General features: G+C 45.3%; 1 protein-coding gene across 1 annotated transcript in view; it reads right to left on the reverse strand.

Moving 5' to 3' along the window:
• Positions 1-2,857: 2,857 nt before the first annotated feature.
• The window catches only part of LOC309545464 (tricarboxylate transport protein, mitochondrial-like), a 48,183-nt gene continuing 28,998 nt past the window's right edge, over positions 2,858-22,042 (reverse strand). Inside the window, exons 5-9 of the mRNA XM_082244668.1 lie at positions 21,618-21,702; positions 16,692-16,796; positions 6,149-6,264; positions 3,587-3,660; positions 2,858-3,450 (exon numbers count right to left, since the gene is read on the reverse strand). Of these exons, the coding sequence (XP_082100794.1) occupies positions 3,336-3,450; positions 3,587-3,660; positions 6,149-6,264; positions 16,692-16,796; positions 21,618-21,702 (495 nt within the window). The 3' untranslated portion in view covers positions 2,858-3,335. The remainder of the gene's footprint in view (positions 3,451-3,586; positions 3,661-6,148; positions 6,265-16,691; positions 16,797-21,617; positions 21,703-22,042) is intronic.

A 22,042-nucleotide genomic window follows, 5' to 3' on the forward strand; every position in this document is an offset into this window, starting at 1 on the left:
CAGATAGTTTGCAGGAAACCTGTTCTTTTACCAGAATTAAGGTGATGGTTCTCCTGACTTGCAGTATGTTCCAGTTAAATTTGAAAATAACAAATGGGACACAGCCTACAGTTCTTTCATCAAGCCATCATCAGCCCACACAGCTGTATGAAATCCTTTGATAGCAAGTGACTGCTTCGTTAACATCTAATCCCATGCCTATGTGTTTGTGAACCAGAGATTCCAAATTTCACCTACCTTAACCAATGTGAAGTCTAAAGTCCACAATGGCAAAAAGGGAATCTCTCTGGCTAGCTATTATATTCCTACAGCCAACACCAGCCAGAATACCCATACAGTGACTGCATCAGATTGTAAGGGATCACTGTTTGGCTGGCAATTTTCCATCTGCCTCCTTCTACAAAAGTTGAGCCAGGTGGTGCCAATGAGCCACCCATGGTAGGAATTACCCAAATTAGAGCAGTCTATGGCAGCCTTAACTGTGTACATTACAGATTTCTGATTCATCAGGAAAAGTTTTCACACTTTTGAAGTGCCCTAGCAGTAAGCTCCTGAAAGCACTGATCCAAAGCCAAACTGCCAAGCACAGAAAGCCTGGCAAGGAGCTAAAGTCCCATCCAGGTCTTGGGAAAGTCTACTTCTCTCAGTATGACAATTGGAACATTACAAAAACTCAAATTAAGGTAATTTAAGGGGACTTTTCAACTTGTGACAAGATTTCTTACTTACTTTGACAGTTCGTTATGATTTTATTTGTTGACTGGACTTAGGGTCCATTCACACTAGCGCGACTTGTCAGGCGACCAAGTCGCCTGACAAGTCACCGTCGGTCGCCATTTAGCACAGGACCCGTTCTAATAGAGCGACACAAGACGCTCCGACTTAGAAAAAGGGTCCTGTACTACTTTGGAGCGACCTGGAGGTGACTTGCATTGACTTCAATTATATGAAGTCCGTGCAAGTCGTGCCGAAGTCGTGGTGCACTTCACAGGTCGCCCCTGGAGGTCGGATTGCGCCAGTCTGAATGGGCTCTTACTGTTTAACTGCTCATATTTACAAAGTTGATGATTTCACAGCCTTGCTTTACAATATCACATTTGTCAGAAAGTGGAACTGAGCTAGAAAGAAATGCAGCGGTGACAGTATCATAATCACATTCTCATTAAATGGTCAATTTCACTCTAACCCATTCCAAAACATTGCTGCCATATTTTAAGGCAATATATGATCATTTATTATTGGAGAAAAGCAATTTTCTTTACCTTTAGGTTTTTCAACTGACCAGTAGATCACAAGCTTAAAACCCAATAATGATGCAGACATGCCATTTTTTTCCTTTAGAATAAAAATTTGAAACATTTAAAAATTTGCTAAAATTCACTGGAGTGTCTAAATTAGTATTTTTTTAAGCCATTTTGATTCAGAACATTAAAATGAAGGGAGTAATGCAAATCAATCTATGGTTGCAGAAGTATTAAAAATATATAATAGAAGAAATCCACCTAGCACTGTCCTACAATGATTAATGAGGCTCGGGTAAGCTTTTGCTTAAGCTGGGTATACACATCAAAATTCCCCAGGTTCCTGCTGCACCAGCCAAATTCTGATACGTGTGTACCCCCCTCTGTTAAACAGAAGCCGAGTCAGAAGATCGGCTTCTGTCAAACGGTCTTGCTGGAAAAGCAGCATTCGATCAGCCACTGCAGCCAATGGGGGGAGGGGAGATCCCTGTATCCACATTTTTGTGTTGATACAGGAGTCTGTGCGTTTATTTTGTCTAATCCCAAACTCAACGTGTATACCCAACATAATTCAAGACTCTTGCTTCTGGGCTTTTATCGGTTATTATTGTAAAGCATAGGAACCAATACCCAAAATATTACCCAGCAGTGGTGCTGAACACAGCACCCCCCCTCACTGGGAGTCACTAACCTGTCTCTTCCACCATTTACCTAACAGTAGAATGGCTTTATGAAATATGGACTTGACATTTTGTATTATTAAAAATGTGGGTAAAATTGAGGAAAGGACCAAGTGGTTTGGGTCACAGCCCATGTAGACCTTATGTAGAAGGTATGTTTAGCTATGAAAACTGAATATTCAGTGGTCAAGATTCCTGGGATATTTTGATAATTCCAGTCATACGTTCTATCGTGTATTTACACGTGTTTGGTTAGTAATCTTGCATTGTGTGCCTTATAAATGAGTACAATCAACATTCTTTGACGAAAAGCCAATGAACAAGATCACTGGAATTTGAGGTAATTAAAAGAATGACCACCATTAAAAGCATTTCATAAAAAACATAGAGCTTTGGTCTCACCACAAATAAAGCAGAAGTGAGGGATTTAGAAACTGCTGCATGTAGCAATAAATATAGCTATGTGGGACATGCAGCTGAGCTAATGTTCCTAGGAAATATTGTTCCTAGGTTGGGTACATTGTACACAACAACCAAAAAAAAAAAAAAGGTAGGAAGGATGACAGGTAGGATGTGACTGTAAAGGCCCCAAGACTCAAAATTAAAGATTACCCCAGCCAACTTAAAGGGTTAGCATCCCTTTACCAACAAGTTACCTATATAGGTAAGGGGCACGTGTAGATAAAATACCGTTGCTATAGGTGTTGCCAATATGTACCCCTCGAAGCCTAAATGGAAAAACTCCCAGAGATGGCATCATCCCATCCTGCATTGCTGTTAGGACATTGCTAAGACACTCCCAGTCAATTCAAACCCTTCTGCATGTTTTCTTTCCCCTGTTGCAGTATCTCTGAATTCAGTGATGCTGTGATGGAGGAGAAAGTGGACTACACATGTGCAAGGGTTTGGAGAGCTCACACCTGTAATGGTGGGGGAGAGCAATAATGGCTGGGAATGTCCTAGCAAGAAAGCAAAATGACATGCCATCTTTTGAGAGGTTTAGTTGTCAGGCTTACACCTATAGTAAGGGCATTATCCAACTTCAGCAAAAACTGCAGTTTGTTTTTAATCGTATCTGGACATGCAGTTTTTTGCTGAAGGTGAACTAGCCCTTTAAATGCCTGCAGTTATGCGACACATACATAGTAAACCTGTCTCTTATGTCGGACCACAATGAATTCCTAGCTTTATTTGGCAACAAGGAGTATGTAGTAGCTGACAAAATTAAGGCAGGTCCAAACAATGCATATTTTAGCAGATGATATGTACCTAAAGGGTTGGGTATCTTTTGAGAATTACGATAAAACCATGAAGCACAACACACTGAAGAAGAAAAGTATACATAGAATTAAGACACTTCAGCCCCTTTTTACGAGGCTGAGAGACAGTTTTTCGATTCAAGTAGGAGATGCAGTTAGGAGGTTTTCCAGACTCTGTTTAGGACTTTAACTACTTCTTCATAAATAACAAACACAATGGCAACATCCAGGCACACTCTGCCCAAGCGAGGGATGGTCCCCTTGTAGAACCTAAAAGTGGAAAAAACACAGAGAGCAACTTTCACAACTCTGGTCTAAGTTATCACGTGCCTGTCACAACATATTACTGTAACGATAGGGAATAAACAGGTGTAACCAATTTACAGGAGCAATTAAGGTTACTTACGCTAAAGGCCCCTCGTGGCGTAGGATTTGGCTTGCACAGTCAAGTGTATTCTTATATTTATAAGCTTCTAAGCCCTGGCAATTGAAAAACAACATTACTTCTTTTAAATTGCAAGAACATCCAGGAAAAGCACTTACTTTAAATATGTGCATGCAAGCTGTCCTACCTGCTAAAATATTTCAATTTTTTTTCTGGGACTACCCTTCCAAGTAGCATAGCTACAGTGCCTTAAAAAAGTATTTATACCCTTTGAAATTTTCCATATTTTGTCATGTTACAACCAAAAACGTAAATGTATTTTATTTAATAAATTAATAGAACAGCACGAAGTGGCACATAATTGTAAAGTGGAAGGAAAATGAAAAATGGTTTTACATTTTTTTTTTACAAATATCTGCAAAGTGTGGCGTGCATTTTTATTCAATCCTGAGTCAATACTTTGTAGAACCATTTTTCGCTGCATTTCTTTTTCGGTAGGTCTCCACCAGTTTTGCACATCTAGAGAGTAAAATTTTTGCGCATCCTTCTTTACAAAATTGCTCAAGCTCTGTCAGATTGGATGGGGCTCTGGCTCGGTTTAGGGTCATTGTCCTGCTGGAAGGTAAACCTCCAACCGCAGTCTCAGACCCCAACAGGTTTTCTTCTAAGACTGCCCTGTATTTGGCTCCATCCATCTCCCCATCAACTCTGACCAGCTTCCCTGTCCCTGCTGAAGAAAGGCATTCCCTCAACATGATGCTGCCACCACCATGTTTCACGGTGCGGATAGTGTGTTCAGGGTGATGTTGCAGTGTTAGTTTTCTGCCACACATAGCATTTTGTTTTTAGGCCAAAAAGCTAAATTTTGGTCTCATCTGACCAGAGCACCTTCTTCCACATGTTTGCTGTGTCCCCCACATGGCGTTTCACAAGCTGCAAAGGGGACTTCTTATGGCTTTCTTTCAACAATGGCTTTCTTCTTGCCACTCTTCCATAAAGGCCAGATTTGTGGAGTGCACGACTAGTAGTTGTCCTGTTGACAGATTCTCTCACCTGAGCTGTGGATCTCTGCAGCTCCTCCAGAGTTATCATGGGCCTCTTGGCTGCTTCTTTGATTAATGCTCTCCTTGCCCGGCCTGGCAGTTTAGGTGGATGGTCATGTTTTGGTGTGTTTGCAGTTTCCATTTCCCGGGTGATGGACTGAACATTGCTCTATGAGATGTTCGAAGCTTGGGATTTTCTCCCCAACTATAAATGCACGCCACACTTTTCAGATATTTGTGAAAAATATTTATCATTTTCTTTCCACTTCACAATTATGTGCCACTTTGTGTTGGTCTATCACAAAACCCCAATAAAATACATTTAGGTTTTTGATTGTAACATGACAAAATGTGGAAAATTTCAAAAGGTATGAATACTTTTTCAAGGCACTGTAGGTCAGTAATCACTTTTTACTCCAGCACAGTTCAAGAACATGCTTACCTTTATTAAAAATGGCATTAGTCCACTCTTCCTAGCACCCTGATTCAAACAGCCTCAGCATTGTGAATGTGTATAGTCGATTGGTTTGAAGTCCAGCAATGCTTCTCTTGGTGACTTAGGTTATTCCTTACCCAGAATAGTATAGAAGTTGGGACACACTAGATCAATACCATTTAACTTTGGTACATTCAAACCAAATATGCAGAAGTGTACTCAGGGTTTGAGATGTCCTCAAACACCTTCCAAAGGAAGGCTGGTACAAAACTAGCATTTTAACTAGATTGTGGGCAGACACATTTATTGAGCAATGCGCTGTGGTGTGCCAGATTGGTTTTGACTCAGTACGGAGGGGAAAATAAGGAGTCCTATAGGGATCTCCAAGTCATAGATCCTTTAAAAAGGTCCTGAGATACCTACAAGCTAGCACAAGATAGTTCCTTAGAACCTGGTACGAACATGAGGTTGCAAATAAAACTATGATGACTTTGAGTCAATTTTAGGATTTTTTATTGGCATAGCACTTTACATTTATGTTATACATTTATTTTTAACAATGTGTAAATTTGTAAAAAAAAAAAAAAAAGATTTTAAACTTGACATTTTAGTTATTAACATGTAAAGAAAAGCCTTGAGCCTGGTATATTATTTTAGAAGGCTTTCAACAAAGTACAGTAAAACTGCTAGCAACTGTTTTTCAAGGCAGACCAAGGCATAGGTAATCTTTATATAAAAAGTAATAAAAAAAACAAAAAAAAAAAAAAAAAAAAAAAAAAAAAAACTGTAGTCCTTGTTCTGCTTAAAGCCCAAAGAGCACATGAAAACACTCCAAAATCCAGCATAGCTTTTCGTAATATACATTTTTCTCATCTCTTGAGCATTGTTCTTTGGTCACATTCGGTCAATCAAAATGTGTAATCTTCAATACTCTATTAATATATTTAATATATAATATATTAATATATTTAGGATATATCCTATAAATTTATCCTCATGTACCAAGATCTGTGGCACTGTGCTTTCACTTGTTTTGTTAAACCATATACTAGTTATACACAATCATCAGGTTCCTCAAACAGTGGTTGGCACACACAAATTTACCTGCATTCTGGTCTTGATAACATCTAAAGGCGTATTTCCAAAGACACTGGCAGCCCCAGCAATGGCCCCAAAGGTCCCAGTGATAATGGGATTAATTGTTCGGTTAGGATCATCACCTAAAAGCACAATATTCACAAAAAGGTTATAGATACACTGAAGCATCCTATGGTTACTGAGAACTGAAACTAAATGATATTAGACAGTTTGACGGACACAGCTACTACTGGTTATATTGCCTCCTCCAGGAGTAGGACTAGGCAGAACAAAAACCACCTGGCTAAGGCCATGGGCCATCCTCAGCTTGGTATATAACCTCCCTCTCTGCTCTAGGTAATCAGTTTAGTAGCAAGCAGTATTAGAAGTATCAGAACTCCATAGAGGGGTGGGTGCTGTGTCCGTCGAACTCAGAGAAATGGATTTTACGGTAAGCACAAAAATCCCATTTTCGCTTTCGTTCAAGAGACACAGCCCTCTATAAATCATAACTACTGGGATGTCCAAAAGCAGCGCCCAAAGGAAAAAATGAGGGGGTGGGGAAAATAACCCAAGGCTAACCATAAGTGCCCTTAACCAGGACACAGGAGACCTGTCTGAAAAAATAAGTTTAAAAAATAAAATCCTATCAGATGGATCTGGGGGTGTAATATTAAGCCCCCCTGGGTGGGCCGTGTCCACGGCGGCATCAGGCTCAGAATCAGATGAGACGGACTGAGCAGGGGAAGGCGGGGGACACTTCCTCCTGGGCCTTTGCAACTTCCACCTGGAACACTAAGGACTGCAGGACCGCCATCAGTGCAATCATTGGACGTTGGGGTTCCGAGGGAACTGCCATCTCCATGGAGGGGGGTCAGTGGGGGAAATGTGAACCCGAGGAAAGGAAGACCTTGCAGTACAAACACGATCTTTTGGCACCACTAAAGGATCCCTTCTCAGGGGAGAGGGAGAGAGAAAACCCCCAATGACTCACCCTACTGACCAGAGGAGCGCCAAGAATTCGAACCCAACATAATCATGGCCGCCATCCCTGTTCATATGTCCTGGACACAGGGCCACGAGGCTTCCGTCATCTCCAGCGTCTCCCGGACTAAGGGAACATGGCCCCCCGTGACATCATTGGGCTACACAAACATGGCCACCAACCGAAGACCACCCAGACTAAGGGAAAATGGCCACCATCGTCTACAAGCGCTGAAGTATGCTGCCAGGATATTCCCTGCGCCCTATGCAATGCTGCACCCTCTGAAAGGGAATCCCCCCCCCCCCCCCTCCTGAAGGTAGGAGACACGTTAGGGGAGACTCTGCTGCACACTCTGCACTCGTCTCTGCACTATACCCACACTGCAAACAGTATGGCATGCACCTAGGGGTCTCCTACACTGGGACCCCCCCAGACTACCAGGGCAGGACACCCACTATCCCAGGACCCTTACAGAGTGGGGATAGCGGGGGAGACTTCAGGTTAGATCAAAAATTTGCCATTATACTCTTGACTGTAAAGCATCAGCATGCATATCTAAAGAGGTCCATTGTGTAACCTAAAGATCTTCTCTCTCCACCTACTCCCTGCAGTGCATTTTTTTGGAAATACTTTAAGAGGTTTCACCAAAAGCACTTTGTATTTTATCATTTTAGGCTGCTGACATTTCTAAACAGGCATGAGAAGTAATATTTTTTATCACAACTATGCACTTTTATCGTTAGTGCACTGGCCGTAAAAATAATCTGTTTAGTTGTAGCTAGTCTGTGAACTGCCATAATTTCAGAACAAGAGCTCTATAAATCACAAAATGTCCAGATCTGTCCACCATAAATGCTGCTGCCAGACTCATCCACCTTACAAACCACTCAGCGTCTGCTACTTCTCTCTGCCAATACCTCCACTGGCTACAGCTCACCCAACTAATTAAATTCAAGATACTAACAACAACTTACAAAGCCATCCACAACTCTGCCCCCAGCTACATCACTAACCTATTCTCAAAATACCAACCAAATCCTTCTCTTCATTCCTCCCAAGACCTCCTGCTTTCTAGCTCCCTTGTCACCTCATCCCATGTTCGCCTCTAGGACTTCTCCAGAGCCTCTCCCACCCTTTGGAACTCCCTACCTCAATCTCTCTGACTCTTTTACTCTCTCCACGTTCAAACGATCCCTGATCTCTTGAGAGAGGCCTATACGGTCCCCACCTAATAAGTGCAGCCCATCCACCACAGCTATTAACTTTTTGTATCACTTGACCCCCCTTCTTGGATTGTAAAGCTCTAACAAGCAGAGCACTCCGATTTCTACTGTATTAAACTGTATTGCAATGTCTGCCCTTATGTTGTAAAACATTGCATAAACTGTTGGCACTATATGAATCCTGGATTATAAAAATATTATTAATAATAATCTGGATTCAGTGGGTGAAATTGCACTTACCTCCTTGAACCTGATTTTTTTTTTTTAGATATATAAAGTAGGCGTTTATTGATTTCCAAAATTGTACAAAGTTGTACAATTGTACAGGCACAAAAACCAAAACCATAACTGTGAACTTACAGCCTAATAGAAAGTCTGTGTCCTGCGTAACTCATATACATATCCATTACAAAGTGAAGCCTAGTAATACATCAGCAAGTTAAAGGTATCTGAAAAGAGCATACATATTAGGGCATGGTCAACAGGAACCCGGTTGGGTTATATAGTGAGATGAGAGTTGGTCCAAGGTCCCAAAATTTTCTCACAAGTTTTTGGAGATCCCCTATTAGTGTATGTAAGCTGAACTGATCAGTTGCTTCCACTCAGAGGGTAGGTGGAAAGCACCTCTTCCAGGTAATTAAGATACATTTTTTGGCATAGAATTAGCGTATACGTTGCAGTTTTTTGGAATAAGAGTGACTTGATAAGAGAGCTATCTGATAGATCTTTGACTAGCCTCAAAAGGCAGAACCTAGGGCACTGGATATTTGGGAGATTTTAAATTGTAAAGTTTGGGTCCCAGCACTTTTCGGTCTTGTGTGCCGCCCTGCAGCCAACCAGAATTTGTGACTGGTCCAGTAGATATCTATGGAGATTTTCTTTTTCAGTGACAACTGGGTGCCTGCAGAGGGCTGGTGCTTGCAAGGACGTTAATTTTGCAGCCACACGTAGATCCAGAAATGTTGCCACTAGTGGGAGGTTAGATAGTCTTTAAAGCGGAGTTCCACCCAAATGTGGAACTTCCGCTCATTTGCTTCCTCCCCCCTCTGGTGTCACATTTGGCACCCTTCAGGGGGGAGAGGGGAACGGGTACCTGTTTTTGACAGGTACCCTTCCCCACTTTCGGGAACGGCGCCGCAGCAAAGTGAGGACCCCTCCTTCTACCCTCCGCCGCCGAGCCAATCCGAATCCAGAAAGCGCGCTTCGCACATGCGCAATAGGGACCCACCCGTAAAGCCACAAGGGTTCACTGCTGGGTTCCCTGACTGGCAATGGCGGTGGGAGCACCCGACAGCCGAAGGAAACATCGGCTGCGGTGCCAACATAGCTGCTGAATTTAAATTTTTGGAAGGGGGGGGGGGGTTGAAACTCCGCTTTAACCACTTTCATGCAGGGCAGTTACACCCCCTTCCTGCCCAGGCCAATTGTCACCTTTTAACGCTGTTGAATTTTGAATGACAATTGCGCGGTCATGCAACACTGTACCTAAACCAAATTTATGTTTTTTTTCCAACAAATAGAGCTTTCTTTGGGTGGTATTTAATCACTGCAAGTTTTTTTCTTTTTTGCTAAACAAATAAAAAAAAAAAAAAAAAAGGCCGAAGAGTTTTTTTTGTTTAGGTTATAAAATTTTGTAAATAACGGAATTTTTGTAAAATCTTACCTGTAAAATTCCTTTCTCTGAGTCCTCCGACAGTCGCCGCCTCTTCATATTCGTCACATATGGGGTATTAGACTTTGCTCCGAAGGAGTAGCTAGGCAACAGAATATGTTAACAATAAAGCTTTAACATATCCCACCCTCAAGGGGTGGTCCCCTCAGTCAATACCCTCCTACTTCCCTGCAACCATATCTCAGTTTTAGTGGAATAGCAGTAGAGTATACAGTCAAACCCCAAAAGAGGGGCGGGGGCGGCGACTGTCGGAGGACTCAGAGAAAGGAATTTTACAGGTAAGATTTTACAAAAATTCCGTTTTCTCTTACGTCCTCCGACAGTCGCCGCCTCTTCATATTCGTCACATATGGGGACGTCCCAAAGCAGTGCAAACATGAGGGGTGGGAAACGCATCCGCGCCGAAAGGCAACGCAGTCTCCACATCAAAGAAAGGAACCTTACCAAAGGAAGGAAACCAGCTGGGCAACAGCAAAAATAAGTGCTCAACAGGAGCAACAACCCAGGAAAAGACAAAAAAACCAGGGGATACAAAAAACTATCCCAACAGCCAGGAGTCCCCAACAAGGGACCCTATGGAACAGCCGCACTAAGAACCTTGCGGCCAAAGGAAGCATCCGCCGATGCCTGAACATCTACTTTGTAGAATTTTGTGAAAGTGTGCACGGTCGACCAAGTCGCCGCCTTACACACCTGGGCCACAGAAGCCCCATGACGGCAGGCCCAAGACGTACTCAGAGATCTAGTAGAGTGCGCCTTCACAGGTACAGGGGGAACCTTCCCCTGCAAAGCATAGGCCTGTTCAATGGTCTGCCTGATCCATTTGGCGATGGTAGAGGCCGAAGCCGCCATGCCCTTCCGAGGACCCTCAGGAAGAACAAACAAGGAGTCCGTCCTACGAAAAGACTCAGTCGATTTAAGGTAAACCCTTATCGCCCGAACAACATCCAGAGAGTGCAATCTCACCTCCTTTGGATGTTTAGGCTTCGTGCACAACGAAGGCAAAACAATATCCTCATTAAGATGGAATTCCGAAACTCGTTTCGGCAGAAAAGAAGGATTAGGTCGCAAGACCACCTTATCCAAATGAACAACCAGGTACGGAGACTTGCAGGACAAAGCCGCCAGTTCCGACACTCTGCGAGCCGAAGTGATCGCCACCAAAAAGGCGACCTTTTTGGACAACATAGACAACGAGATCTCCCTGATCTGTTCAAAAGGAGCACGTTGTAACACAGATAGAACGAGATTCAAGTCCCAAGGGGGCAAAGGATCCCTCCTAGGAGGAACCAGATGCCGCACACCCTGAATAAAAGTGCCAACCAAGGAGTTGGAAGCCACGGGACGTTGAAACAGAACAGCCAGCGCAGACACCTGACCCTTTATCGTAGCCAGCGCCAAACGCTGATCGACACCCGTCTGAAGGAAAGACAGCACACGGGAAACCGAGTACGTGCGGGGTGAAAACCCCCTGGACTCACACCAGGCAAAATAGGCCTTCCAAGTACGGTAATAAACCTTCCCCGAGGAAGACTTCCTTGCATTGATCAAAGTATGAACGACCTCTGGAGAGAGACCCTTCTCCTTCAGGACCTCGGTCTCAACAGCCAGGCCGTCAAAGCCAGCGACTGTAAAGCAGGATGGTAAATCGGTCCTTGAGACAGTAGATCGTCTCGAAGAGGCAGACGCCAAGGGGCGTCGACCGCCAGATTCACGAGGTCTGCGTACCAGGACCGGCGAGGCCAGTCCGGTGCTACAAGAATCACCGTGCTGCGTTCCGAGTGTAACCTGCGAAGGAACCTGGACAGCAACTGAATCGGTGGAAACGCGTACATCAGCCTGTACTGATGCCACGGGGCCACTAACGCGTCCGACGCGTCTGCCCGAGGGTCGCGCGTCCTTGCCACGAACCTCTTCACCTTGTAGTTGAGACAAGACGCGAACAGGTCCACATCCGGAAGACCCCACTTCGCGCACAACATCTGGAAGACAGCCGGGTGGAGAGACCATTCCCCCTGATCCAGGGTCTGGCGACTCAGATAGTCCGCCTGCCAGTTCTCCACTCCCGGAATGTGAACCGCCGTTATCGCCGGGACATGAGTCTCGGCCCAAGACAGAATGTCGGCCACTTCTCGAGCCGCTCGGGCACTCCTGGTGCCCCCTTGGTGGTTGATGTAGGCCACCGCCGTGGCATTGTCCGTCTGCACCCGAACCGGGCAGCCCTGCAGCCGGTCCGTCCAGCGATGAAGACAGAGCCTTATCGCACGCAATTCCAGAATGTTGATCGGGAGGGAAGACTCCCCCTCCGACCAGGTCCCCTGGGCGGACAGAACGCCCAGAACACCACCCCAGCCCGACAGGCTGGCATCCGTGGTGACTATCGTCCACGAGATCGGACGAAACGACTTGCCCCCGGACACCAACGGGGACTGGAGCCACCACAGAAGGTTTTCCCTGGTGCGATGACTCAACGAGATCTGAAGATCCAGAGATTGAGGTCGCCCGTCCCACTTGGACAGGATCTCCGCTTGGAGACCCCGCGTGTGAAACTGCGCGAAAGGAATCGCCTCGAAGGCCGAGACCATCAATCCCAGACATCTCATACACGTCCGCAGAGACAAGTGTGGAACGTCCCTGAGGGACCTGACTTCCTCCTGAAGAGTCCTGAGTTTGTCTTCCGGCAGGAAGACCTTCGCCTGCACCGAGTCCAGTATCATTCCCAGATAGGGGAGACGAACCGACGGACTCAGTGTCGACTTTGGAACATTTATCGTCCAACCAAACTCCTGCAGAGTTTGCAGCGTGACAGACAGGTCCTTCTCCAGACCCTGTCTGGTCGCAGACCGAACCAGAATGTCGTCCAGATACCCCAGGACAGAAATGCCCTGGGCCCTCAATAATGCCAGAACCGGTGCAAGCACCTTGGTGAAGACCCGCGGAGCCGAGGCGAGACCAAAGGGCAACGCCACGAACTGGTAGTGATCCTCCGCAATGGCAAATCGAAGGTATCTCTGATGACCCACGAATATGGGGATGTGAAGGTACGCATCCTTCAAATCGATGGAGGCCATGAATTCCCCCGGAACCAGGGCAGCCACCACCGAGCGCAGGGATTCCATGCGGAACTTGCGAACCCGCACAGAGCGGTTCAGAGCCTTTAAGTCCAGAATCGGACGAACCTTGCCCTCCTTCCTGGGCACGGTGAACAGATTGGAATAAAACCCCCGAAATCTGTCCCGATGAGGCACCGGAACCACCACTCCCTGAGCCCTCAGGTCCCGCACCGCCAGGTGCAGATCCCGCAGGCGCTCTGGAGACAGTTGAAGATTTGAGGGAAAAAATCTGCTCTCCGGCCGAGAGAGAAACTCGATCTTGTAACCAGATCGAACGATTTCCAGAACCCATCTGTCCCGCACACGGGCCAACCAGGGCTGAAGAAAACCGAGCAAGCGTCCCCCCACCCCAAAACCGGGTGAGGGCGCCCCTTCAGGCCGAACTGTTATGGGCAGCAGGTCCGGATTGGCCGGACTTCTGTTTCCCAGACCAGGGCTTCTGAGAGCCTTGGCCTTTGAACGGTTTGCCCTTGTAGTGCGGCCGAAAGGCACGAAAGGACCCCTGAGGGGGCCGAAAATTTGCATGCTTCTTCCCAGAAGCCCCCTTAGCCTTGGGGAAATGGGGCAAGAGAGTGCTCTTACCCCCGGTGATCCCCTTAATCAACACATCCAGGGACTCCCCAAAAAGGCGAGACCCATCATAAGGTAGATTGGCTAAGGTCTTACGTGAAGATTGGTCCACCGACCAACATTTCAACCAAACCAGGCGGCGAGACAACACCGCCACGCTGTGCACACGTGCAGCCAACGGAATCAGGTCCAGGTCCGCATCACACAGATACATGACACCCTGGTGGATCTGATCCACCATATCCAGGGTCGCCGCCGAGGCCGAATCGGCCACTAGGACGCGCCTAAGCATCTGCGTCCAACTTGCGATCGCCTGGGCCGCCATGAGAGAAGCAAACAGAGCCTTAAGCATAGAGCCCGTAACAGAATAAGTATGACGGGCAAGAGACTCCAGTCTCCTATCCGTGGCATCACGGAAAACAGGGGAACCCTCTGCAGGAATCGCAGTGGCTTTGTTCAAAACCGCAATTGCATGATCCACTGGCGGAGGCACACACCACCGTTCATCAGTGGCAGGCGAGAAAGGATAACGCAGCTTGAATTTACTTGGTACCGCAAAAGGCTTGCGCAGATCGCGCCATTGATCCTTAACAGCGCGCTGAAAATCAGCATTGCAGGGAAAAACCTGCGGCGTCCTGCGTTTTCTCTGCGTCCCATAAGCCGCCAAAGCAGCGGGGGGACACACTTCGTCCTGCAAACGTAGCGTCTGCTTAATGGAAGCAATCAACTCATCCATGATTGCAAGCTCTTCAGGCGAGCCAGGGGGAGAATTATCAACCCCCTCAACTTCAGCCTCTACCTCAGACCCCACTAGATCAAGAGAGGAGCGGGACCCCGATAGGGGGGTCCCTGCCAGAACAGCCCCATCACCTTCACCCTCAGAATCAGAGGACAGAGCAACTCTGGGCCGTTTAGTAGATTGAGCAGCCACCAGCATTTGCACCTGGGCAGCAAGGCCAGCCACAATAGTGGCTAAATCCCCCCCTGGGGGGGAAACAGCGGTCCCCTGGCTTTCCACCAATACTGTAGGAAACTTGCCCTCCTGAGAATCCATTGCCCCTGTAATGCCAGACAACCAAGGGTTAACTGCCCCCTTTTAGCAAGCGCGGCAAGCGCAGCCCACCGCACCACACTCAGGCACAATGAGACCCCCACAGGGAATATACAAACTGAGTACAGGCAATGGATAACAAGAACAGAAGGATAAAACCTGAGGAGACCCCGCTGCTGCTGCTGCCTCGATCGGTGTTCCAGGAGAGAGGAAGTGATGCTGCCAGGGCGCTCTATGTAAGCCTATGGAGGCTACAAGAAAATGGCCGCCGTGCATGTAAACCATGCGGCCGGAGCGGGCGCCGGTAAAATGGCGTCGTTTGGCGCCGAAAACGCCGCTCCACAGTGCATAAAAAACACACACATTACATCCCAATATAAGGATACATGTTAGATCGCCGCAGCGATCGCTGTATATGCCCAAACATGCGAAGAAAAAACATGCCCCACAGCACACAGCTCCTCACACTGCCCAGCCTGACACACACAGTGTCATACAGCTCCCCCCCCCCCCTTGCAGCCCACAGCATGCAGCCGAGAGATAGGGAGACAAGCAGTGTGATTAAAGGCAGGTTACACAGTCCCAGACTGAGACCCCCCCAGACAGACAGGTCCCCACATAAATACACTTACCTCACATGGCGTGGGGAACCCGCACAGGCGAACAAGCCGCTGCACATGAGGCAGGGAGAGTCGCAATTCAAGACGCACAAAATGGAGGTTAAGAAACCGCACAGCGTCCGGTGAGGTAGCCACCTCACCAATCATCCCTGCACCGAACAGGGATGGGTCGTTCACTGTGCCAGGAGCGTTACCTGGCTGAACGCTCGATGGCAGACTGGGAAGCCACTGACCCACGACCTGCGACCAGGGGGATCAGCCCGAGACCCAGTCCGCATGATCCTCTTCGTCCGAAGAACTAACTAATGCTGACAAAAATAACAGCTAAGTAAAGGTAGAGAGAAAACTCAAACAAAATATTAAAAAGAAGAAAGAGTCTGGGACAAAAAGTCCCAGCACAGAGAGAGCCAGCCACTCCTGACAAGCTAGACATTAAAACTGAGATATGGTTGCAGGAAGTAGGAGGGTATTGACTGAGGGGACCACCCCTTGAGGGTGGGATATGTTAAAGCTTTATTGTTAACATATTCTGTTGCCTAGCTACTCCTTTGGAGCAAAGTCTAATACCCCATATGTGACGAATATGAAGAGGCGGCGACTGTCGGAGGACGTAAGAGAAAAATACGTTTTTTTCTGCACTGATGAGGCCGCACTGGCAGACACTGATGAGACACTAATATGCAGCACTGATGGTCACTGATAGGTAACACTGATAGATGGACTGATGGGCAGCACTGATGAGGAGGGCACTAACAGGCTCCCTGAGCACTGATTGGCATCCCTGGTGGCATGTGGTCATCCCTGGTGGCCATGGGTGGGCAATCCTTGGTGGCTCTAGTGGCATTCCCCAAGGGTCTGCACTGGTAATCAATGCTCTGATTACCAGCACAGACCCCCCCCCCCCCCCACCCCCATCAGGAGAACCGCCGATCGGCTCTCCTCTACTTGCGCCTGTTAGGCGCGAACTGAGGAATGCTGATCAGCGGCACTTACTATTTACTATGTGACCAGCTGTGACTTGACACAGCTGATCACATGGTAAAGAGCCTACGTCATAGGCTGTTTACCGGGATCGGAGATGCGGTGTGTCAGAGTGACACACCGCCCCACCGATCACCGCTCTGGGCGCCCCGCGGGGACGCGCAGAGCGGTCTATCCTGCTGGACGTCATAGGACGCCCAGCCGGGATGGGACAACCACTTTGCTACATTTTACTATACGACGGTCGGGAAGTGGTTAAGAACCATCAGTGGTCTATTGCTGTAGCATAGTCAAAACACAATCTAGAAATACAAGACAATATATTTTGCATTGTAAAATTATCTATCCCACTCACCTTTATACCAGTTACGTAGAGAGGTCATGACATAAAACCGGATTGCTTGGTTGGAACCTTGCTTTAGAATGGTTGGGGTCAGGCCCTGATAGGTACCACGTAAACCTAGAAGAGAGGAAACATGAGCATTAAGAGCAATGTCCATTGTATACCCTCAACACACAACATATTGGTTTGCATTGTTTAAAATTAAAAACTATTAAAAGTGATACTAAAGTCTTTTTTTTCCCCTTTAAAAACAACAAACATGTTATACTTACCTGCCCTGTGCAGTGGCTTTGCACAGAGCAGCCTCCTCTTCTCAGGTCCCTCCCTCTTGTCGAGTGTCCCCACAGCAAGCAGCTGTATTACGGGGGCTGAGGGCAGCAGCTGTATGCTGAAGATTTTTTTATCTTTTTCATTCAATAAATTTTATTGAGTTTAACATAAGAGCATATATATGAAACAAATAAAATAGAATAGAAATTTGGAACATTCAACAGGTTCCAATGCATGTACACAGCCATATAGTAAGAGCAACAGATGAATGGTGCAAAAATAGTCAGACAGTCAGAATTATCAGGAAGTATTCAAAACATCACAGGTATACAACAGTATGGCAAAAAATAGGAAGGTGGCATGACGTAGTATAACAATAATAATGTAAATATCCGTGTGAGGATGTAATATGGGAGCAAGAGATCCATCCACCCGGACCCGGAACCCTAAGGAACAATGTCACCAGGTCCGGTTTGAGGGAGCCCCCCCCCCCTCGGGTCAGAAGGAAGTTACAATTATGTCAAGAGAGTCTTAGTGCTTGTTTCAGATAGGGCCAGCATTCCCAGGACTTTTGGAATCTTTTATATGTCAGGGAATTGATTGCTAGAGATTTCTCTAAGAGGTAGTTATCATTCACGAGCGCTATCACCTCAGACAAGTTAGGAGCAGTATTAGATCTCCACTTACGGAGAATCAGGGTCTTGGCTGCTAACAATATGTGGGTTACCATTTGTCTATAGTTACGAGGGTAAAGATCGATGTTGATATTCAATATAGCCAATTCTGGATTTGGGGGTGAAAGTACTCCTGTGCAGGAGGAAATACACCAGAAGATAGTATTCCAAAAGCTCGTGAGTGCAGTACATCCCCACAGAATGTGATATAGGGTACCAGTATTGCCACATTCCCTCCAGCATAGAGAGGATATCGATGGTGCCATCTTGGCCAGCCTGTTGGGAGTATAATACCATCTATTAACAATTTTAACTGTAGTTTCCCAATGGTTAGTGCATTTAGAGAATTGGTATATAGAACGTAGTGCTGTATACCACTGTTTAAAAGTGAAAGTTATTTTCAGGTCTTTCTCCCATTTGAACATATTAACCGTCTTTTGGGAAGAGGCCTCTAGGATATTATAGAAGGTAGATATACCTTTGTTAACTGGGGGGTTTGTTATCAGGAAGTTCCATGTAGGTATATTAACATGGGTAGAGGTTAAAGAGTGCTTTCCTAGAAGAAGGAGTATTTTTGAAACGGTCAACGATGTGTCGGGCGGTAGATTCAATTCTGTCATTATGTCTTCTTTACACTTGGGGCCTAAATGCGACCGGAGTTGCGAGATTTGAGTTAAACCCAGGTCCTTCAATTTGGAGATGTTCAGGTTGGTGTAAATAGTCGTAAGGATGGATAAAGGTAGTTTGTCACCCTTACCGACTCCTGATGATATGGAGGCAGGAAGGATATGGAGGGAACCAATCCGGTGTGTCTCCTAACTCAAATAGGGAACTCAGATAGACGGTAATGGATCAACCATGGATAATGCAAAATATATGGAAAACGCCATAGTGTAAAACCCACGGATGTATTTATTAATAAAAAATAGTAATGCACTTCCAAACAGTCAGATGATTTAGGCCACATGCAGAGAGGAAAAAAGCCGCCGGCCGGACGGCTCCGCTCGCCCGTCCCTCGTGGACAGCAACGTGTAGGTGACGTCAGCACGCCGTGACGTGACGCGTTTCATCAAAGATGATATTCTCATCCATATCCTTCCTGCCTCCATATCATCAGGAGTCGGTAAGGGTGTTTATCTACCAGAGGTGTTTCCCCCACTTGCTTGCATGTTCGAGTCACATCTATCCAGTTACCTATAAGCTCTCCATACTCATCCTTGTGGTAAGCTGCTGTCCTATTGGGGCAATCCCTCCCCCCTTTTTGGTGCATCTGCTGTTTTTCCTTTTCATTTTGGTAAGGAGTACCTATTGAGGCTTTGTGGTATCCTTTTATCACGTTTCCTTTCACTACGGGAGCAGTGGTGTTCCCATCTCACTTTGGGTGTTTTTTCAATACATATTTTTTGGTTTTACGCTATGGCGTTCTGTTTTCTTGTATCACACATGTTACCACTCCATTGAGGGATCCGCGTTGGAACCTGGTAGCCCACCTGGATCCTACTCCTGGGTCGTATTGGAATTATACTGATGGGCTTTTATTTATCATATTTCCGGTAAGCGGTACCTGCACAAGTTACCCGATTTTGTTTCCAGATCTCTGGACATTATTCGGATTTTTTTCAACTTCACCATACAATCAACTTGTACACATCATCCACAGCGCAACTTATTTTTATATTGGACATTTTTTGGGTGCTAGTCTCACTTGAGGTTGCTGCTTTTATTTTTGGATTAGCGCAGTTGTTCTTTCCTTTCCATTAATATTATATCGTCAGCGAACAAATTTATCTTATGTTCATAACCGCCAGTGTTGAAACTATGAACATGTCTGTCAGAGCGTAGGGTTGCCGCAAAGGGTTCAATAATTAAATTGAAGACTGTTGGGGACAAGGGGCACCCCTGTCTTGTGCCATTGGATATAGTGAACGGTTTGGACAGTGCTCCTGACGCAAAGACCCTGGCAGAAGGTTGTGAATAAAGGGCCATAATGGCAGAGAATATATTGCCTTGAAGACCAAATTTGTGTAGGGCAGCTGACATGTAGTTCCAGTTGACTCTGTCAAACGCCTTCTCTGCATCCAGGAAGATTTTTTTATCTTAATGCATAAAAGAAAAAAAAAAAAAACACCTTTTTGCCTTTGGAATCACTTTAAATTAATATGGCCCAGCTACCCCAAACTAAATATTACAGGTTTCTTTTGGTAAATGCTGGAGATTTAACTGGTTCCTTCTTGCCAGATAGTCAAATGAAGGCTGGACGGGACTGCCCAATTTCTGGGAGGATGTCATATGATGTCGTCCCTTCCTTAGAACGTAGCGATCGGTGGCAAGCGTTGTCCCTAGGACACAGCGCATCACCGATCGGAGTAAAGAGCCAATGACAGCAGCTCTTTACTACATGATTAACTGGGTCTAATTACAGCTGGTCCCGATGTAAACACACTTTCCGGTTATTGGCAATCCTTTCCTCACACTGTCACAGAGAGAGCTGGTAACCAGCTAGTGTGAAAGGGGACATCTTCACTGATAATCATTGCACTGATCATCAGTGCGCCCCAACAGTGCTGCCCATCAGTGACAACCAGTGCCCATCAGTGTCACCCATCAGTGTAGGAGAAAAATTAACTCTCTGCAAATTTTTAACAGTAAGAAAGAAACTTTTGGAAAATTTTTGGCCTTTTTTCACTTGTTTAGCAAAAAATTAAAAAAAAAAAAACAGTGGTGAATAAATATCACTAAAAGAAAGCTCTATTTGTGTGAAAAAAATGCTGAAAGCTGAAAATTAGCCTGGGCAGGAAGGGGGTAAAAGTGCCCAGTAGACAAGTGGTTAAACAACCTGGCAGTCTTATGCCTCTCAGGGCTTGATACTTCCTGGTTCTGAGTACTTGTTGCAGCCATTAACAGGAGTACCATTCTCTGCATTAAGGTTTTATTTTATATTATGGAGAATGCAACAGAGAATACTGGAACAAAAGTAACATACCAAGGAAGCCAGGGACTGACTCCTGTACCTTTTACATCCAAAATATCACTTTTGGGTGGACATATCCTTTAATAAATACAGTTTAGAAGACCATTTTCTAATTACAGGTAGTTTTTTTCCTTTTATTACATATTAGAAAGCCCTCCCTATAACAACTTCTAAATAAATGCATGTTCCAAACATGCTATTTACTGCAATTTTTTTTTTCTTAATTTAAAAAGCAGGAACAATACTCCCCGCCTGGCCGGGTTCCTGGTCTCAATCGCCTGCCGCTGTCATTTGCTGGGCGAGGATGACATTTTCGCAGATTCGGCATTGCCGAATTTCTACAGTAAGCTAGCTGCGTGTGCGTGGCTTACTGTACAAGGACAGACAGGCAGTAGCTTTAATGCAGAAGAGACAAAGCATGTCTCTTCTGCATTAAAAATCGTCCCTGCCTTCCAATTTTATTTAAATAGGCTATATATAGTTCCACTTTAAATAAAGGCAAAGGTTGACAGGTTAAGTTGCAGATGAGGAAAGCTCAGGCACAGCTGAGCAAGATGTGTACCTAACAAACCTAACCAATGAGTACAGTATTGTCCTAGAGGCCAGTGACCTCGGGTACCAAATCACAAAAACACATGGAAGATCTCAGAGGAAAAAAAATAAATAAATAAATAAATAAATAAATAAATGAATGGAGGTACACAGTTACGATATTTCTCCAGGGCCTGCTACCAACTGTAGTTTGGTTTCCAATGCCTACCAAGATTTTTCAAAATGGTATAGTGATGGAGAAAAGGAATGAATCTTTAATATAGTAATAAGGTCACAGTTTTCAAGAGTACAATGCAGAGTTCCTTCCAAAGCACTTTTCCCTGGAGATGGGCTCCAAAATGAAAAACCAATTATATAGTGGGCCACTATAACTAAAAGTGATAACATTTTATAATGCACTAGCTTAAGATTATTCTAGAGGGGAATCACTCCCCAGCAACTGTTTTAGATATCTGTGATCCTGGTAGTTACCTTGCTCTCGAATAATCTCCCGTACTCCATGGTAGAATCCACGATACCTTGGCGTAGAGGAGGCCTGGTCATGGATGAATTTTACCTAAAACAGGCATAAAAGGCTTAAAATGAATAGGCACAACGTGTTTCTCATTGGAATAAAGAGAAGCTAATTGGATTCTGACATTCAAAGGGTTGCTTCACTCAAAGTCAGTTCTTAGATGCTGAGCTTTTTTTTTTTTTTCTCAGAGAAAGCGGAACTAGAAAAAACAAAAAAAAATTAAAAATTGCGAGCAGGCAGCTCTTAAAAAGGATAGGCTCACTTCAAAATTTCACTAGAAAAATAAATAAATAAATGTCCATTTTTTTTTTGCAGGTACAAAAAATAAATACATAAATAAAAAAAAATAAAAAAGGAAGTGCATTTATTTATTTTGGAGCCT

The sequence above is a fragment of the Pelophylax lessonae genome (genome assembly GCF_965119305.1).
Source record: "Pelophylax lessonae genome assembly, chromosome: 2".
In the NCBI taxonomy this organism is placed as follows: domain Eukaryota; kingdom Metazoa; phylum Chordata; class Amphibia; order Anura; family Ranidae; genus Pelophylax; species Pelophylax lessonae.